This window comes from Magnolia sinica, chromosome 8 (genome assembly GCF_029962835.1).
Source record: "Magnolia sinica isolate HGM2019 chromosome 8, MsV1, whole genome shotgun sequence".
Taxonomy (NCBI): Eukaryota; Viridiplantae; Streptophyta; class Magnoliopsida; order Magnoliales; family Magnoliaceae; genus Magnolia; species Magnolia sinica.
The window spans coordinates 56,589,435-56,609,960 of NC_080580.1; the positions used below are offsets into that span (position 1 = coordinate 56,589,435).

Below are 20,526 nucleotides of genomic sequence, written 5' to 3' on the forward strand. Positions count from 1 at the left end.
CACCAAGGAGTATGTTCCTCTTGCGATAGGCACTGATAGTGTTCCTGCTACTTTGCCTATTTATACTGATCCATATTTAGACTCTTTCTTGGATTTGCATTGGCCTTTGCATCAGTTTGATGTTAAGGATGCTTTTTTAAATGATGATTTGTTTGGGGAGATCTATATGCTTCATCCTCCCGAATTTGCCAGAAAGGGGGAGGAAAGGAAGGTATGTCGTCTTAAGAAGGATATATATGGATTGAGGCAGGCTCCTCACACTTGGTTTGAGAAGTTTATTGCGGCCTTAATTCATATTAGATTTACTCGTATTCACTTAAATCATTCTGTGTTTGTTAAGAGAGGTGTGTAAGGTCTCATTATTTTGAGTGTGTTCGTGGATGATATACTTGTTACAGGTGATGATGGTAGTGATATTTATGAGTTGAAGTTACATCTGAACAAGGTGTTTAACATCAAGGATTTGGGGCTGCTAAAATATTTTCTTGGAATTAAAGTCTCCTATTTTAAAAAAGGGTATAAATTTGTCTCAACAGAAATGTACCCTTGATTTGTGACTTCAACGGGTAATCTTAGTGTCAAACATATTGATTTTCCGTTGGAAGTTAATTAGAAACTTCGGGCAGATGATGGGAAACTCCATGATCCTCGTATGTACTAATGGTTGGCTGGGTAGTTATTGTATTTGGCTATTACTTGCCTAAATCCATCTCATGTAGTGATTTGGTTGGTTGGTTCATGCATGCTCCCACTTTGGTTACCTTGAAGTAGTTTGTCGCATCTTATGCTACATTAAGTCTTCTCCGGGACGCAACATCCTATTTAGTTGTCATAATAATCTTGATATTGGAGGATACTCTGATGTAAATTGGGTAGGACCACCAAATGATCGACGCTTGACTGTACCTTTTCTGGAGGTAATTTAGTTACGTAGAAAACTAGATAATAGATGGTTTTTGCTCAGTCTGGTAGTGAGGCAGAGTATCATGCTATGACAAATACCGTATGTGCAATTATGTGATTCAAAAGTTTTGTTACCGAATTGGAATTCCTGTGAAGACTCTTGTGCCTATTTATTGTGACATTAAGCTAACATTCATATAGCTTCTAATCCTGTTTTCTATGACCAGAGAAACTATATTATAGCTGATTGTCACTTTATTCATGAGAAGGTTGTTGCTGACATTATTTTCACTCCGTTTGTTTCATCTTCTATTCAATTGATGGATATCTTCACTAAGGCTTTTACTATGAAAGTTAGACGACATATTCTTGGCAAGCAGTGCGTGATTGATATCTATGCCTCAGCTTGAGGGGGAGTGGAGACATCTGCGTATGGGCCTGTTGGACCTTTGGACTATTTCTCTTTAAGTTATTTATGTTTTTCTCTTTTGCCCTCTTTTATCTCTTTGAGTGCTAAGGGCATATTTTTAATTGAACATCCCCACATATTATAAATAAGGGTTGGACGTCCAATCCTATAGTGCTTTTTCTTCTTTCTCAAATTCTTTTCTTCTCTAACAAATAGAAGGGGTAAATGCAAACCTAGAACTACGGAGGGACTGTTTAAAATCTAAAGGTTTTAAAATTAGTTGGACAATAGAGTATACAAAATGCAACTTTAGTAACAATAAGGGTGGAAACTAGGAATTGGTTAAGATTGATCGCCAAGAAGTACCCCAAAATGAACATTTTTGATATCTTGGGTCGATAATGCATGAGAATGGAGATGTTGCTAGTAGAATTAGATCTGGGTGGATAAAGTGGAGACGTCCCTTTGGAGTTTTATGTGATCCCCACATACCAATCAAACTAAAGGAGAGATTTTCTAGGACAAGTTTAAGACCAACCCTATTTTGTGGGACAAAATGTTGGGTAGTTGAGGATTAACCTGTTCATAGAATGAGCGTAGCTGAAATGAGGATGTTGAGATGGATGAGTGGCAATATAGGATATGATAGAATTATGAGTGAATTCATTTAAGGAACTTAGGTGTAGCCTTGATAGGCATTAAGATGGGGGAATGTAGACTTTGATGGTTTGCCCATGTGCTTCGAAGACCAAGAACTAAACTGGTTAGGAGTGAGTTTGTTCAAGTTGAAACATATAAAAGGGCAAGGAAAGTCCTAGAAGGATGTGGATGGAGGCATTGCAGAAAGTTTGACCTGTTGTTTAATTGATATGGTTCTTAATAGTGGAATGATAGAATAGGATTCATGTAGCCAAACCTAATTAGTTGGGATAAGGCATAGATGATCATGATGATGATGATTCATGCACTGCACTACCACCATGCAAGTTCATTTCATTATTCATCTCCCTCACAAAAATCTATTGCACAACATCCACTTGTTGAAATCCATACATACACATATTGCACAAATCCATATGACAAACATTGCCCAAAATCTTTAAGTACAAATCTGTACTGCACAAATCCATTCCACGGTATCTTGTACAAATCCATTCAACAACACATTATGCAACCAACCGACAAATTCACACTTCTATACATATGTCAGGTATGTGAAGAAACCCATTTTACGTACATTTACATTACATGGTAACCTGTGCAAATCCATTTCAGATACATATTCATTTTAGTTGCTTTCATGCCAGGCATCAATTTACAGATCATTATTCATATGATATGGTGTGAGCTGACCTTAGGGCCTGTTTGATTTTATGGTGAAATGGTAAATGCATTGTAAAAAAGAAATAATTACTTTCCCCTACATTTACAACTTACCTGATTTGACTACTTACTTTTTGACACATAAACCAAGAATATTACAAAATATCTGTGGGTCCCACTGTGATACATTTCTCTTATCTACACCGTTCATCCATTGTTCCAGTTGAATTCATAGCATGAGTAAAAAATTGAGGCATATCCAATACTCAATTGGATCACGTCATACAAAAAAGGGAATCGAATACTTACCGTTAAAAACTTTGTAAGGCCACTGTTTCTTTTGGCGTGGGCAACTTGAGTGTTGGATCCGCTTCATTTTTTGTCTTATGCTCTAAAATATTGTAATAAAACAGATTGACGGGATGGATATATCATTCGCATTACCTTGTAGCTCAAAAATTAAAATTACATCTTTTAAACTAATTTCACAGGCACAAATTCCCAAAAATTTTCAAATGCAGTGAAATTGTAATAATTACTATTTCCCAGGTATTTTCCATTTTTTTGAAAAACAAACAGGCCCTTAGCAAATGGGTTGGACTTTGGCTAATCTTGACCTGATGTGAACCTGACCTATTGCCGCCACATATGCCCCTTACTCCCCAGTTACCAATATGATATGGTTTCATATCAGCCTATAGCAGCCCCATATTGAACCCCTGCATCGCATATTGAGTGAGCTGATATGGATATGATCCAGTTGATACAGCCATATTGTATCATTTATTTAAAACCATGATTTATCCCACCCTTTAAAACTCTTAGGATTTTGATTGCAGAACTTCGTTAATTTCATCCAAAATGTATGAAGACTTGTAAAATATTTCAACTACGCTAAATTGCACCCTCTAACTCCATGATACACAGTCTACTCCTCTAGAGCACTCACTAGGACCAAGCCAGTTGCCCTTCATCTGTGAACCCTTAAGAATACCTTACAACAACTCATAATTACTAATTACCCTTCAAATATTTGTCATATAGTTGCATGAGGCATGAATGAAGTGACAAAATTTTGGGTGTGGGAGCTGGGAATCATTTGTTTCAAAATGTTAGCAGGTATAAACAACCAGGAAGCATGAGAGGGACAGCAAGTGTGAGGCACAATTTTAAATGGGAGTGGTACCTTGGTCGAAGGTTTGTGTAACCAGTCATGTCCTATCTTGAAGCCTCATATCTCTTCAAGTTAGGGCAGCCCTTAAAAATCAAAATTACCTAGAAACCCCCAAGGCTCTACCACCCAGTAAAGCGACATTCACCTATCCAACTACTTGTATGGAATTGCTGATCTAAGCCAAACCCATGACTTCTAGATTACAAACAGAGCCTCCCAACTCCTAAGCAAAGGGTCTTGTCTTGGAATTCCTCTTACCCTTACTATAAGAAAATTTCATTCTCTGCAAAAATAAAGGAATTAGGGTTGTGGTTAGGTAGAATGGAGAAAACCTTTGCCCAAGTGGCTTGAGGATTTCAGCTCTATATGAGTCAATGAACCTAGAGTCCGAGACTTCTTAAGAACACAGGGAAGATAGCTTTCTCTACTCTTGATTTGATAAGATGCACAGGGAAGATGGCTTTGCCTGATCTCCCTTTATTATCTGATTTCTTGAAACCCCGATCATTGGGAAGCACAAGACCTATGGAGAAGATCATGATGATTTTGTGAAGAACACAGGGTTTCCACTGATGACACTGCCATACTCTCTATGCTTTCTATCCGCATTCTCCTTTCCAATGTTAAATGCAAATCAGTTGACATGGGGAAGCTTTTCAGAAGTTTTCACTTGTGGAGCTTGAGTAACTGTGTTTTTTGCAGAGGTGAGACAGGATGCCTCATACCATTTCTCTCACCAAGGCCATTTCCAGTGTTTCTCTGGCTACAGACTGAAATTGGAGTCATCTTTTGGAGGAACCATAGAAACCATTAGGGAAAAAAAAAAAAACAGCCTCCAGGTTTCCTGGTATTTGCTACTTCCTGCTTTTGATTCTGGTGGGTTTTCTTCAACAATCTACAGATTGACAACTCCATTGGGGATACGAAGGTCTAACTTGAAAAAGAAATTGGAAGTGAAATTTTCTAGCAAATTTTGGATTGTATGAGTCGAGTTTATGCTCTACTTAATTTTCTTGTCATTATTCAGATTGTCCTGTGCTGGCAACTAAAACTGGGGTAGAGATCTCTTCGAATTGGATGAGCAGCTATCTTATAGTCGAAGGGTATTTGTCCACTGTAGTCGCTTCGGTGTAGGGAAAATGTTTCTCATGGAAATTCACATATAATCAAAATGAGTTGTGGTCTAGATGCATTGAAATCGATTCTAATCTAATTTATTGAGAAGCAACTGGTATTGCTGGTGTACTTGCTAAGGGGTCCATACGTCTTCCTTGATTGGATGTGTATTTTTCCTTCCTTTCTTTTCAATAAACTCGCTTGTAACTGATATAAAAGCTTGCCCCATGTTGGTTTGATTTGGTCTCTCTGCAGAGTGTATTTGTAGTTTTGTACCCATTGATTTATTCCATGGCCCTATGCCCTCACATGCATCCATCCGTCCTTGAAACAGTGGAAATTGTGGATGGAGAGGGGGAATAGTAACCTATGGTGCTCTTGTAAAAAATATTGCCCCATCATGTTCTTTTGAACACGATCACTTTGAACACATCTTTGATCCTATGCAAGTTAACACAAATAAGATGAGATGAGAGAGTTATCTAATCTGCATTTTGAATGGATCAGCAGACCATTACAAATATTACATACAAATGACATGTATCAAGCAAAGAAAGTTTCTCATAAACAACATACTGCTTCCTGTGTAAAGGAGCAACTTACAGAATGTGTAACACGTCTTCAAAATTTTCCTTCTTTAGTGTAGTTATTGACCTAATTAGCACATTTTATTTTTATTTTTTTGAAAATAAAATATCTAGTTACTACAAGAGCAAAATTTCCTACCATCCCTTGGTTCCTTCCAAGTAGGTACCTCTTTTTGCACATTGACCTAACTGTCATTCTTAGTGCTAGGAACTTTTGCTGGTCCTCTCTAGGGATCACTTTTGCTGGTCATCTTTTGGGATCTTTTGCTTTTTATTTGACGAAATGCTTTCCTTGGCTTAAGCATGCCATATGGGCTTTTCTTGTCTCATGTAGGAAAATGATATTAAATGATATTTCTGACTTCACTGATGGTGGAAGCTGCTTGAATGAGACTTCCTAGAATACTGTACTGCAGTCTCATTTTCTTTTGATGTCACTGATATGGTCAGTTGGGGACAGGTTGTTTATGCAAAAACGGATGTTACGGCAGGATCAAAAGGAATCACTGCATTTATTATTGAGAAGGGGATGCCAGGGTATTTATATTACATGTTGCTAGTTAGCCATTCTTTTTTCACATTAGGAAAATTGGAGGTTTCCTTCAATAACTGCTTAATGCTTCAGCTAGAGAATCTTATTATAATCCTGACCCGTCTGGTTTTTTTTTTTTTGGTCCATTGAAAATCTAAATTTGTACATTGATGAAATATAGAGCAGATTTCGATATTATTATGTCATTCTGTGCCCCAGTCCTGCACAATCAACATTGTGATTTGCAACCTTGTTCATCTTCTGTAAATGTTTTCCACAGTCAACTGCAACAATGAAGTAACTTGATCTCTGATAAAAAAATTGCATATTCCAGCGTGATCATTTCCCAAAACCCTCAATCGTATCTAGGATGTAGAAGTCTTTACTTCAGTAACAAAACCAATCAATGCTATTATTTAGATCCCAAATGACACATTTACTTCATATGGTGATAACATAACACTTTGACATAACGAGAATCAACTCCTTTTTAACAAGAATTAACTACCTCCTTTAGCAAGAAGCAACTAGTCTTGAACAATTTTTTATTTATCGGTATTGCGCCCTTCGGATATGGAAATATATCAGTATTACATGTGAAACATTGCATGTATTGGGGAATGTATCACAGTTTAAGGGAAACATTGGGGAAAGGATGGAGTTTTTCAATGAAACATTAGGGGATGTTAAAAGATACAAGATTACATACTTAGAACTCAAAATTTACAAAAATAACTGGGCATAGTTGGTTTCATAGAAAAAACTTTGATACTCAATCAGAGTGTGATGGATGATGTGCAGGGACTTCAAAATTTACATAGAAATTGCTTTTGTGGGATGTAACTAACTCGTATTAAACTGTCCAAATTTTGGTCCCAATTTATGAAGAGACAAGTAGAACACAAACATAGTGACACAGACAGAGAAGCAGAAGAAGAAGGATGAAGAAAAGAGCTATGCTCAGCATACATGTGAGCTCATGTGACACATGTGCCAGCATCACATGGTAGGACCGGAGATCCCCATCCATTTGTTAGAGCATGACCACTATATTGATGCCCTGTCCCAAAAATTAGGTTGCTTGACTAGTCAGGTGGGCCACAGTTTGCAAAACAAATGTACAGCTCTGAAAAACCTGGCTGAAGTTTTCCAAGCCATCCACCTGTTTCCAATATTGGGGCACATATGCTGAGTGGATCAGATTTATTTTTCGGAAAACATGTTGGACCAACCTGATGGATGGATATTGGATGTGCCATGCTGGCACATGTGTGGCATGTACCTGAGCTTTATTGCACACCCATTTGGGCTTAGGAAAGCTTCGAAGAAAAAGACATCTGCAGGTACGCTTCTTTCCCCCCCTTCTTCATGCTTAAGATCACACATGTGCGAGATCCGAGCTTTCCATCAATGGAGGCCACACTGTTTAGGTCATATATCAAGAAATCGGGCCATTCCATGACACGTCTGAGGAGAAGAGAAGCTTTTTTTTTTTTCCCTCTCATAGAATTTAGTTGTTATCACTCGATAAATGCGACATATCACATGTATCAATGAATATGGGGTGAATTTATGAAGGGTGCTGATATATTGCGATATGTTGCACGATACATGCAATATTTGCTGTGATACGGGGGATTTTCAAACCTTATCTTGTAATGGTGGGTTGTGATACCGAGTGCATTGGCTGATATAATGTCTGCTACAGTCAATATATAGAACACCGGTCTTAGAAAACGTACATTGCTACCTTATTGATGAAATAGAAAGAACAAAGCATAAGCTAAGGGGACTAGCTTGTGGTGGTTTTTGGTTGCAAAAAAGGGTCCTTTCCTTCGTCTCATTTGGGATTGCCTCTATTGATTGGGAAGCCAGCTGGACACTTATGGGTCAAGGTAATAGGAAGAATCGAAAGGTTACTTTCGGTATGGAAGTGGCAGTATTTGTCATTAGGGGCCCGGTTAACTCTCATTAAAGCGGCTTTCTCCTATATGCCGGTGTACTTTATGTCGCTCTTCAAATGCCTTAAGCCTGTCTTTCTTTGGGTTGAAAGGTTGAGGAGAAATTATTTATGGCTAGGGGACAATCTAAAAAGAAATTTTAAATGGGATGAAATTTGCAGACCAATTTATGATGTTGGAATTTATGAATATATCTTTACTTGGAATCCGGCTTTGGCAATTTTGGGTCCGAGGAAGGAAGGTTGTGAAGGGGAATTATTAGTTCCAAGCAGTGTTCGAATTATCTCCGATACTATTGAAATATCTCCGATATTATCTTTATCTCTAGCTCAATGATACCGATAACACTGAAAGCGATACCGATAATGCTGGTAGTATTAGAAATTCCAGGTATTAGCAATGTATCGCTAAGTATCGCCAACATATCAATATCTCTAATGTAATCGTTGATATTTTCAACTATGTAAATTTTAAGTGTCACTTGTATTGCCAATGTATCAATATCGCCTATGTATCGCCAATATTTTCGACTATGTAAATTCTAGGTAATGCTTGTATCATAAGTGTATTGACGATATTTCAATAATATCGCCAAATTATTGATATCATCAAAATTTTGTTTGTTAGAAAAAAAAATTATTTCAAATTTTTTTTTTTTTCCATGGGCACATGGTTTATGTAGTGTTCAATTTGTCATTGATAATATTGATAATATCTCGATATTATCAAAATCGCAACATACGAGTTATTGAGACCACAATCTTCCATTTCCTTTCCAATTGTTGATGATTTCTTGGTGAAATATCATGTGTTGTTGATATTTTGCAATACTGATGGATGTTTGGATGAAAGGTTGGATGGTTAAATAAGCCGAAGGGGATGTTTGAATTGATTTCTTACAATAGCACATGCTTTTAAGGCCCCATTAAATGAAAACTTGTTATGTATGCATTCTTTTTGCAATTTTTATTTTTTTTTATTTTTTTAAATTTCTAAATATGCAAATATGTACATTTTAACGTCTCCTAAAGTTTTGCTGAAAATTCCACTGTTTTTCCTATGTTTCCCCGCATAGAAGTAGAAGTAGAAGTCAAATGTAATGTTTTGGGTTGGGCTTCTATTGTGATCTTCGTTTTAACATCTCCCGTTTTTGGAATAGGTGATCTTCGCTTGAGGAGGTCATCATAGAAGTAGAAGTCAAATGTAATGTTTTGGGTTGGGCTTCTATTGTTAAGTTAGTTCATCCTGCCACTCTCCTCTGTTTTTAAGTCATAGAGTTAGGTTGTTTTCTTTTGCGCTTTTTGTGCTTTTCTAGAAATTATCTGTTATCTCTCTCAAAAACAGCATAAGCTAAGGGCACTAATCTTGAGGGGCAGTGTTTATGAATGTTTGTATTATGAGGGTTTTCTTGTAATTTCTTTGTGCTATGAGGTCATTCTTATAATTTGAAACTCTAAAAGCTTCCTAAGCTTTGTTTGAATTATCTCTCATATTATCGAAATATCTTCAATATTATTGTTATCTCCAACTTGGCAATACCGATAACACCGGTAGTATTAGAAATTTCAAGCATCAACAATGTATATTGAAGTACTATAAACGAATCGATATCGCCAATATTTTCAATTGTGTAAATTCCAGGCATCACTTATATTGCTAATATATCGATATTGCCATTGTATCACTAATATTTACAACTGTGTAAATTCTAGGTGACACTTGTATCACAAGTGTATCAGCGATATTTCAATAATTTCGCCAACGTAGAGATATCACAAAAAGTTTGTTTATTAAAAATAAAATTAAAAAAAAAAATCTATTTCAAATTGTTTTATGAGCGCATTGTTGTATGTAGTTTTCAATTTGTTGTTGCTAATATTGATAATATCTCAATATTATCATTATCGCAACATGTGTGATATCAAGACCACAATCTTTTGTTTCCTTTCTTGTTGTTGATGATTTATTTGCAAAATATCACAAGTTGTCGATATTCTACAATATCGATGGAAGGTTGGATGGATGATTGGATGGTTAAATGGGATGGATGGGATGGTTAAGAGTGTTAAACATGCTTTTAAGCCCCCATTAAATGGAAACTTATTGTGTATACATTATTTTTGTAAATTTTTTATTCCTAAATATGCAAATATGTGTATTTTAGCATCTCTTGAAGTTTCATTGAAAATTCTACCGTTTTCCCCATGTTTTCTCTCATTTCTGGTTATCAGCGATATTATTGACAATATCGATATTGTTTCCATATCCCCGACCAGCAAAACTTGTAGGAATACCGATACTTCGAACATTGTTCCCAAGTAGTGAATCCTTTAGACAGGCTTGAGGAGATTTCTAGAATCTCTTTAAGTAGGCTTGAGAAAATCTTTACGTTCCTGTGTGGACTTGAGAAGTATATAATACAATACCTTTTTATTTAATATATTCATTCAATCAAGGAAACTGTGGAACCCACAAAAGATTTAACATGAACCACCATATTAGATCATTTTGAAGCTCATTCAATGGGTTGTTTGGATGCATGTAAGTTTTTAAGTTGCAAGTGACTTTTAGGTGAAAGTCATATGCTACCTGTTTGCATGTAAATCACTTACAGGTAAGTAGTTTTTTATGTTTGGGTAACCTATAAGTGACTTATAAATAAGTAGCAGTGTATTCACATTAAACAGAGCTTAGAGTAGAGAATTACTCCGAAATCTTCAAATCACATAAAAAAGATTGGCATAAGATACGCCATTGGGTTGAACCCATCTAGATGAATCTTTAAGCCGATTCTTAGGCTAAACCAATCATCATGCCACAAAAGTGGGCCCATAGATTCAAAATGCTATCAATTAGTATTTATGGGCACATGGATTCAAATTACTGTCAAAAGTGGGCCTACATTCAATTTAGTTGCCACGGCATGCCTACACTACTGTTGGAAGGATTAAATCGCACACAAACGTGCCATCTTGCCACTTGTGTTGGGTGATACACGTATATGGTTTTGCTAGGTGATAAGGTGAGTGGCCGATACAATGCTTAAGCCTAAAGGTTGAACAGTGTTGTTCGTGTTCTGGGTTTTGTACAAGACAAGTGGGACCCATAGTTCAATGATCTCGGCAATTAACATTGTGGGTGTCGCATGAACCAAAATGTCTTAGGTTAGACGAATCGCATACCCCAAATATGTGGTCAAATATAGATGGTTACAACAACTGTTTACATTCAACAAAGAAAAAGGCCAAACATCGTCTAGGTAACATCATTATATCTAGGGGATTTTCAATCAGCAAGCTATCCACATGACATCTGCTTGGGTTTTAATTCCTTCCCTAGTGCCTTGATGGGCGATCATTTCTTTTTAATTAAGTTCCCTCATCTTTCAAAAAAAAAAAGGATAAAAAATGAGAAGCTTATCCCCTTGATGACTTTACACTCAATGCTTTGGATCATTGAACAGTGGGCCCCATTTGAACAAAAGCCAAAAACCCCAAATGGCAGTATACACAAACCTTTGGGGCATAATGTTGTATTAAATGCACACTGGAGTCGTTTCCATCAAAGATTCCTCTCTCTCTCTCTCTCTCTCTCTCTCTCTCTCTCTCTCTCTCTACAATTCCTCTGTAAAAGGGGGAGAAATCTGATCCGTTGAAATTGTGGTCGAGATTCGAGGTAAAGATATTCGCTCCCACTTTTCTCTATGGAGAAAATAGGAGAAAGGGGAAGCCATACTTTGTTTTGCAAAAGGCCAGGAAAGATGGTCAAAGGAGAAGCAGGTCAGAAAGATGGATGATTCCAGCGGATAGGTTTGGGAATCTGTCCGTCGTGCATCTCCCGTTGCTGCAGCAATTTTTTAAAAAATCTGACCTTTGGGGTGTAACTCACTTACATGTAATTGAAATCCCAACCCTCCCCCATGTAAGTTGCCTGTAATAACTGACAGGTTGTAACTCACTTACAGGTGAAATTTCAAAACCCAAACATTACTTCTGAGTTACAGGTAAGTCGCTTCCCACTAACCCATCTTACGGGCATCCAAAGGACCCCTAGAGTTATTTGTTAGTTCTATGCATGAGATATCTCCTTCCAACTCCTAGAGGACTTCTAACTCGAATTTGATTCCTTTACCAGAGGGAATATAGTGAAATCCATTTTCCAGGAGTCATTTGAATTGGTTTTGTCCAAACCCTTTTTAATTCACTTGAAAAGGAATATGAAGTTGTGGTTTATATAAATCTGTTAGTGTGGTATGTAGAGGTTGAATGCTATACTTGCCAGCATCAACTAGGATAAATTGGGCTTTATTTTTGTATTCAAGAACCCTTTAGAGAAGCTGGCTGCAATGGAACCCGAACATTACTCTAATCACCCTTTACCGTGTCTGCAACTGACAAAATTTAGCACTAGATCTCAAGGGGCATGGGTTATTAGGGTCCGTAATTCCTTATCGTGCCTTCCTAGGAAGTTTAGGCCTTACCCAACTAGAGAGACCACAAAACAGGATGAATTTGCAAAATGGAAAGTGGAAACGCCAGCTATATCTATGAGTATGTACTACATAGAAAGATTTCCTTTTTGGTGGAGTTGCGTTTTTCATTACTCGTATGCGTAGAAATTACTACAGCTTGTTCCAAGAAAAGAAACTTATTTGTGTAATGATGTCGTATACTTTTTTGTCATATGATTCTTCAAACTTGCAACCGATTCTATTGTTGCCTTTGTTTGACTTGGAACCCGCTCTGTCCTGTTCATGCAGCTTCGCTACTGCTCAAAAGTTAGACAAACTTGGGATGCGAGGAAGTGATACGTATGCTCTGTGTGCTTATCCATGATATCTATTTCCTATGCTACTTTGTTATGGAAAAAAAAGTTCTTAATGTTTACTTATGGACAATGCTTTACAGATGTGAGCTTGTCTTTGAGAATTGCTTTGTGCCTGAAGAAAATGTGCTTGGGCAGGAAGGAAAAGGTATAGTGTCATGGACATCACTAAATTTCTGTAATTTTAGAAAATTGTGTCATGTTAAAAGAAAAAGAATTTTTTTTTGTATGATGCTTTGTGCATGTTCTGTGGTTTGTTGTTATCCTAAGTAATCTTGGACAGTTAGTCCCTTATAAGCCCTTAAGGGAGAGTATGTGGGTTCCTCTTAGACAAGAATTTATTGCTCGAATGAAATCATCAAATATTGGAGAACATATCGAGCATGACATCCATCTACAATTGGATGCCATATTTTATGCGTTAAGTGTTAAATATCATGGTATGCCGTTATGCTTTTAATGACCCATTAATTTATCTTTATAGTATTTAAGTATGAGCACTGGTAGTAGTCAAATTTAATTAAACATTACTATAATTAGTTCTTCAGTATGTCAGTTGCCGGCATCAATAGGATAACTTATTCCATTACAAACGATAGGATACATTGGATATTTCAAAATTTCGTGCATCTTAATGTTGAACGTGTATGCGTAACTCATTCCATTATGGAGGATAGTATACATTGGATATTTCAAAATTTCATGCATCTTAATGCTAGATGTGTGCGCGCACACGCACACACATACACATACATACAAGTCTCTCTGTGTGTGTGTATGAAATTTCATGCATCTTAATGTTTGACTTGTAACTATGTACAAGCCTTTGTGTCTGTGCCTTTCTTTCTTTCTTCTTCTTCTTCTTTTGCTTGGATTTTTCACTTTTTGCTGATAAATAAGCCCCCCCCCCCCCCAAAAAATAAATAAATAAATAAATAAATAAATAAAAATAATGATAATAATAATCATCAACACCCTAAAGCCTCTCACTCTAATACCCTCATTCTTTCAATCTCTCTTAACTCTCTTACTCTCTCATCACTGTAATATTCTCACATTCTCATTCTCTTAACCCTCTTGCTTTCTTACTCTCTCTCATCACTCTAAAACTCTCATAGTCCCTCTTAAGTGTTCACTCTCTTACTCTCTCTCTTACTAGTCTAATACTCTCATCACTCTCATTCTCACATTTTTTTTAGTGCACGTAATTATGCATTCATTTGAGTAGTTGTAATCAATCTAATACTTGGTGGATTTTCATTAAAGATTCCCTACACAACTAACAACTACTCAAATGTGAATAGTCTAATACATGGGGCATTCATTTGAGTAGTTGTTAGATGAGTTCATTTGTATATGTGCAATTACGCAATCATTTTTTATTTTTATTTTTTACATCATTTTCATTTGAATAGTCTAATAAATGTAATAAATATAACAAAACTTTAATGTAGTTGGTGATAAAACTATTCAAAAAATCCTGACACTTTTATCATTTTTACATATTTTTTCATATTTTCATAATTTCCATTATTCCTTGAATTTTCTATTTTTTATTTTTTAAAAAGGGAGCTATGTGATTGCATATGTGAGTTGATATATATATATATATATATAATGCATGTGTGTGTGTCTGTATGTATATATATATCTATATATGTATAGACATACATGTATATACATATATAGAGGAATGCTCACCTACGCACCTTCTTACGTGAGCACCCATGTGCACCTTTGCACGTGTCATGGGCACAAAATCTGAACGGTCCACGTGATGCGGCACCCCTTGAAACTCTATGGGCCCCATTTTCTGCTTGATCCAAAACTCTAGTGGGCCATAGCAAAGAGAAATGCAAATCAAGGGAGGAAACTGTTTCCTTTTGCCATGGCCCACCAGAGTTTTGTATCGGGCTGAAAGTTGGGCTAGTTAGATTTCAAGGGATGCCGCGTCACATGAACCGTTCAGATTCTGTGCCCATGACACTTGTGCAAAGGTGCGCACGGGTGCTCATGTAAGCAGGTGAGCATTCTTCTACATATATATATAGGTGTGTGTGTGTTTTTAATTTGTGTTTATGGCTGGATGTTGAGGGAGGGTTTGTATGTCCTCTCTCTCTCTCTCTCTCTCTCTCTCTCTCTCTCTCTCCCCAATGCTAATTGGAGCTCCTTTTTCTACAACTTGGTGTTAAAGCATCTCCTTTCAAAGATCCCAACTAGTGGAAAATTGTTGAGTGCCAGGTTGTTTCCATGACCACATGGGTCCTTTTGAAGGCCTCTTTTTGAATTCTTAGATCCTAAAACAGTCAATTGTTTGCTTTCGATGACCCAGAGCCTCAAAGGATATAGCTTACCACACCCCTTCATCAGGTTCAGGGTGGAAATTGTAGCCATCCATTCAGATGCTAGATCTTGATTCCTTAATGTGACTAGACTAATACATCCTGTTTGGATAAATTTTAGAATATGTTTGAGGATATCTTTTATCACAAAAGTTGAGAGATTCTAAATCTTGTGTATATATTTTGATCGAGTGAACCTGCTTCGGAGATTTTATGATATCTTATTGTGGATAATTTTTGTTGATTCTCTGGAACTGTCTTTTTTTCCTGATTAGGGAAGTCCTGGTATTTTGGTGAATGAAATGGATTTCTATGTTTGTTATAGCCTCCATCATTTGTGCTTCTTAAGTTGTATGTCATGAGAATCTTAATGTAGTAGATGGAGTTTGTAAACTAAGATTAGAGATAGTTCGTATGGTTAAAATCCTGTTATTTTGAGTATCGAACCCTGAAGATTCTGATAGTTATTTTCAGCCTTGTATGACAGTATGAGTAAACTCTTCCTTTCATCATATTCTTACTCTATTTTATGTTGCAAGCTCTCCCTTTTGAATGGTCATGCAAATCTTGCTTTGCGATTCTCTGAAAAATCTGATTGCAATTTAACTTTTCTGGACCTATCTATCTCCTCCTCCTCCTCATCATCATGCTAGGCTTTCTACCGGCAATCTATGGTTCGTTTTAAATGGTAGATTGGCAAAAGTTTTGTGATCAGCTGCTAGAAAGATCTTCCTCCATTCAGGAAATGACTGTAATTTTCAGTGTGAAGATGGAAAGTTTGAGATTCAACAACTATGAAATTGTTAATTATGGAAGTGGTTGTCTCTTCCTCAGTAACACTTTAAGGATGATAAGTTGAAGAGATCAGTTAACCATTATGAATTATGAGCTGTCTTTTCACAGATGTCATGAGGCAACAATTATCAGTAATTTTGTGGTGCGGCAATTGTTTACTGTTCCAGGAGTTTATGTCATGATGTCTGGACTGGATTTGGAGCGTCTTGTATTGGCAGGGGGGCCCATTGGTCTCATGCAAGCATGCCTTGATGCTGTTATTCCTTATGTTCGGCAGAGAGAACAGTTCGGTCGGCCAATTGGAGAATTTCAGTTAATACAGGTTTATATTTATCATAACATCCAAGTTATCTTTGTTACCTTCTTAGAGATGCATCACTTCAGATGGAAATAGAATCTCTTTCCCTAATCACACTATTGTGGAAATATAGGGGAAATTGGCTGACATGTATACTTCCTTGCAGTCATCGAGGTAAGAATTCTTGTACTCTTAGGTATTGTTTTTACTGCATTTATCATTTGGTAGCATCTAATAGTTCTCAGGTTTTCAGATCATTTGTGTATTCTGTTGCAAGGGATTGTGATAATGGAATCATCGACCGTAAGGTGCTCCTTGACATCATTGTTTCTTCCTTTGTTTCTTATTTTTTGATGTTCTTAATTTATACTAATGTAATCTATTCCATGTTACTTGAGTTTTACAATGTAAATTCTTGATCAAACTCAATTGCATTGTTATGATCTTATCAGATTTATGTTGGTGAAAATCTTTTTTGCTTCATAGGATAGATCACCTAGGAATGTTGTGGTAAGTGTGAGGAGGAAAGCCATCCCATGAGGATATATCGACTTCATTAAAAGACATGTATGGGGGTGCCATTACAAGAGTGAATGACATGGTGAGATTATTAGCTCCTAACGATAGTGAACCATCAGCAGAGGCTTTTTATTTTATTTATTTTATTTTATTTTATTTAATACCAACCAAAATTTTATTCCAAAAAAAAAAAAAAGGAATTTGTAACAGAAAACAAAAAAGAAAAAGAGAGAGAAAACAGGGATGATGAGTAATCAGCCCCCAACAAGGCAATCACTGCTCAAAAAATACAAGAAAACCCTAGAACTAAAGAATACAAGATCATGGACCTTCTTGCACAAAACAGTCCCAATTGGAAAGACTAATAGGGAGAGACTCCCCTACGAGAGCCAAAAGAGGATAGTCTACTCTTAGGGCCATCGATAGAATTCTTCTTTTTAAAACTTCTGCCGAAACTCCTTTGTCTTTGTAATTTTATGTTAGAAAGAAGAGAAGAAAGAAAAAAGAGGAAGAGTAAGTGAGCCATACAATTGTACAGCTCTTATTACAATCATTCTATGTAGGTCGTACAATTGTATGGCCCAGATTCATAACCACCAACACTTCCCCTCCCCTCAAGTTGTGCATAGATGCCATTGATGCCCAGGTTGGAATAAATGCATTCAGATTGACTGCAACCAAGTGCTCTAGTAAACACATCGACAAGTTGGTCTTGAGACTTGACATGCTGTGTAGAAATTTCGCCACCAGAAATCTTCTCATGTATAAAGTGATAATTGATCTAAATATGCTTAGTTCTCATGAAAAATTGGATTATTTGCTATATAAGAGGCCTTCTGATTATCACATAACAACTACCTTAACAAGTTCACTACAAAATCCATTTCTTGTAAGAGCTTCTTTGACAACATGAGCTCACATGTGGTGTGAGTCATAGCTTTATACTCTACTTCAGCACTAGATTGAGCTACTACAATACTTTGTTTCTTACAATTCCATTTAACCATATTTCCTCCCATGAACGTGCAGTATCTCAGTATACAGTTGTAGAACACGTATTAAACTGAGAATGAGTGCCCTGTAACTTGATGATTTTGCATTTGCATAGAATTTCGTTGCCCAGTGCTACTTCTAGATATTGCAAAATTTGGACCACTTCATCCATATGTAGTTTAATGTAAGGAAGAAGAAAGAAAAAGAGGGAGAGTAGGTGGCCACACAGTTGTACATGCCTCATTACAATCATTCTAAGTGGATTGTACAATCGTATGACCACATTCATAATCATCAAGTCTTAAAATAAATCTGTTGTTCCCTTTCTTCCAGAACTCCACATGATGGCATAGGGGTGCAAATTCCAAATGATGGCTTCACGAATCAAAAGGTGGTCCTTCCCACAACCTCGAAGAACCTCTGGAATGGACTGAAGACAGCGAAAGAGAGTGAAGAAGTGATTCCAAACAGCCCTTGCAACTTCATAGTGAAGGAAGAGATGATTAATAGTCCCTTCTGCTTTCCTGCATAATATGCCTATATTTGGAATTGGAATCTCTTCTTAACATTATTGATTTTAAGGATTTTAATGGCCATTGCTTTCCGCAAGAATTCTTGGACCCTAGGAAGCATTGGGGGTTTCCATACCATGGCCAGCAAGCTATGAGGCCTTCATAAAAGCAGCTGGAAAATTTGTTTCTGGACCAATCCACTCTATCCTCACTGGACAGATTGATGTGACCCTCATACCATGAGGCTACTAAAGAACCCGATCTCCTCATCATTGAGATTCCGCATTTGAAGTGCATTCCAAATAATAAAGACCCCATTACACTCAAAACAATCTTGCACTTTAGCTTCTTTGTGGACTGTGAGTGAGAACAAGGGCTGGAAAATTCCTCCAGGGAGCTCTCAACAAGCCAAGCTTCAGGCTGAAATGTCAGTGTCTCCACGGACCAAGACGAAATGAATCCCGTTACAAAATGCCTCATCTTATGAGGTAGTATGTGGGTGCTAACATCTTGGTACTGGCCAAAAGAACTAATAGATTTCCACTTGTTTAGTCCAACGTTCTTTAGAGGAATGCCAGGGAACCAACCCTAATCCAACTCCCGTATTTTATGAAGATTGCATTCCTCCACAGTGCATCTGATTCCTCATTAAACCTGTCCTAGCATTTACCAAGCAAACCCCAATTTGTACTCTTTGCCTAACCCAATGCCTCCGTCATCTAGTTTGTTAACGTCTTCTCAGTTAACAAGGGGGAATTTGTGCTTATCTGTCACCTCTCACAAGAAGTGCCTTTGAAGCTTTTCAATTTTATATGCGACCTTTGCTAGGATCTTAAATGCCACCTTTGCTGGGATCTTAAAGAAGGTCATGTAGTAAATAGGCAAAGTTGAGAGGGCATTTAATAAGAGCAATTCAACCACTAAAAGATATATAAGGTTTTTCTACCCAACTAACCTCTTAATTCTCTCAATGATAGGATCCCAAAGAGATGATGCCCATGGTTCAGCTCCCCACCCCAAGTGTGCCCCTGCATCCCACAGGCCACCCCACTTGAGCCCGGTGTGAAAATATCCATGCATTGATCACCCCCGGTGAGGAGTCTCGAACATGAGACCTCCCACTCTGATATCATTTTGATGCAAGACAATTAACCACTTGCTCTAAAAGCTCGAACTGATAGAGCATAGCGAATCGATCCCTTCATCTCATAGCCCAGGTCCCACATCCCATGGGTTAGGACCTCGAGCGAACCCCCCTCGTAGGCCCCACTTCACATGGGTTTCGCTTCACACTAGCCACCTGCCTCACACGGGCCACCCACCCTGAGTGTGCCCCTACATCCCACAGGCCACCCCACCTGAGCTCGATGTGAAAATGCCCTTGCATTAGGAAGGCTCTGAGGTATTTTACCAGAAGTGACTTCTTGCCACACCCTATCCTTCAAGCTAGAAAGAGAACATCATCCTTTCAGGTTGCCATGTCTGGCATAACACTTTTCTGGAGATTTACCTCAAGGTCGGAAAATGCTTTGAAACAACAAAGAATACCTTTGAGGTTCAAGACCTGCTCTAGATGACCACACAAAATGAAATCATCATTTGCAAACTGAAGATGGGATATCAAGAGCCCCAGCTGGCATACATCAATACTATTGATGAAGCCAAAACTCAAAGGCTTTTTCAAGTGACATTTCCAAACTCTCGGACACAATGGTGAGTAACACTTCCAAACTCTTAGACACAATGGAGAAGAGGAAAGGGGAAAGAGTTTGTCTTGCGTATGACCTCTAGAGTTCATAAAAAACCCTGAAGGAGAACCATTTACTAGACTAGAGAAAGAAGCCGAAGAGATGCAGCTGTTAATCCAAGCTATCCACCTATCTCCAGAACCATATGGTGGAGAAAGTAAGGCAAGAGATCCCATTGATGTGATCATGGGCCATTTCTATTTCAATCTTGCAAATAATGCTGATTTCTCTTGCTCTTCTTCCTAGAATTGATGCACTTGTTTGCAAGAAGAATGCTATCCATAATTTGCTTTTCTTTCACAAAAGCCCCTTGGTTTAAGGGTATGACATGAACTATCATTTCTTTGAGCCGAAGAGAAAGGAACTTTGCAAGAATTTTCTGGACCCATCTAACTAGAGTAGTCGACTTGAAGTCCTATGGCAAAGGGTGTTGTCAGCTTTATTTTGTCTTTGTTCTATCTTCTGTTGCATGAATTTATCCTTCAAAAAT

General features: G+C 37.4%; 1 protein-coding gene across 2 annotated transcripts in view; it reads left to right on the forward strand.

Moving 5' to 3' along the window:
• The window catches only part of LOC131253336 (isovaleryl-CoA dehydrogenase, mitochondrial), a 104,963-nt gene that overhangs the window by 59,740 nt on the left and 24,697 nt on the right, over positions 1–20,526 (forward strand). For both annotated transcript variants that reach the window (XM_058254306.1, XM_058254305.1), the window contains exons 8-13: positions 5,973–6,049; positions 12,765–12,815; positions 12,913–12,977; positions 16,134–16,288; positions 16,398–16,438; positions 16,518–16,572. In XM_058254306.1, the coding sequence (XP_058110289.1) occupies positions 5,973–6,049; positions 12,765–12,815; positions 12,913–12,977; positions 16,134–16,288; positions 16,398–16,438; positions 16,518–16,572 (444 nt within the window). The remainder of the gene's footprint in view (positions 1–5,972; positions 6,050–12,764; positions 12,816–12,912; positions 12,978–16,133; positions 16,289–16,397; positions 16,439–16,517; positions 16,573–20,526) is intronic.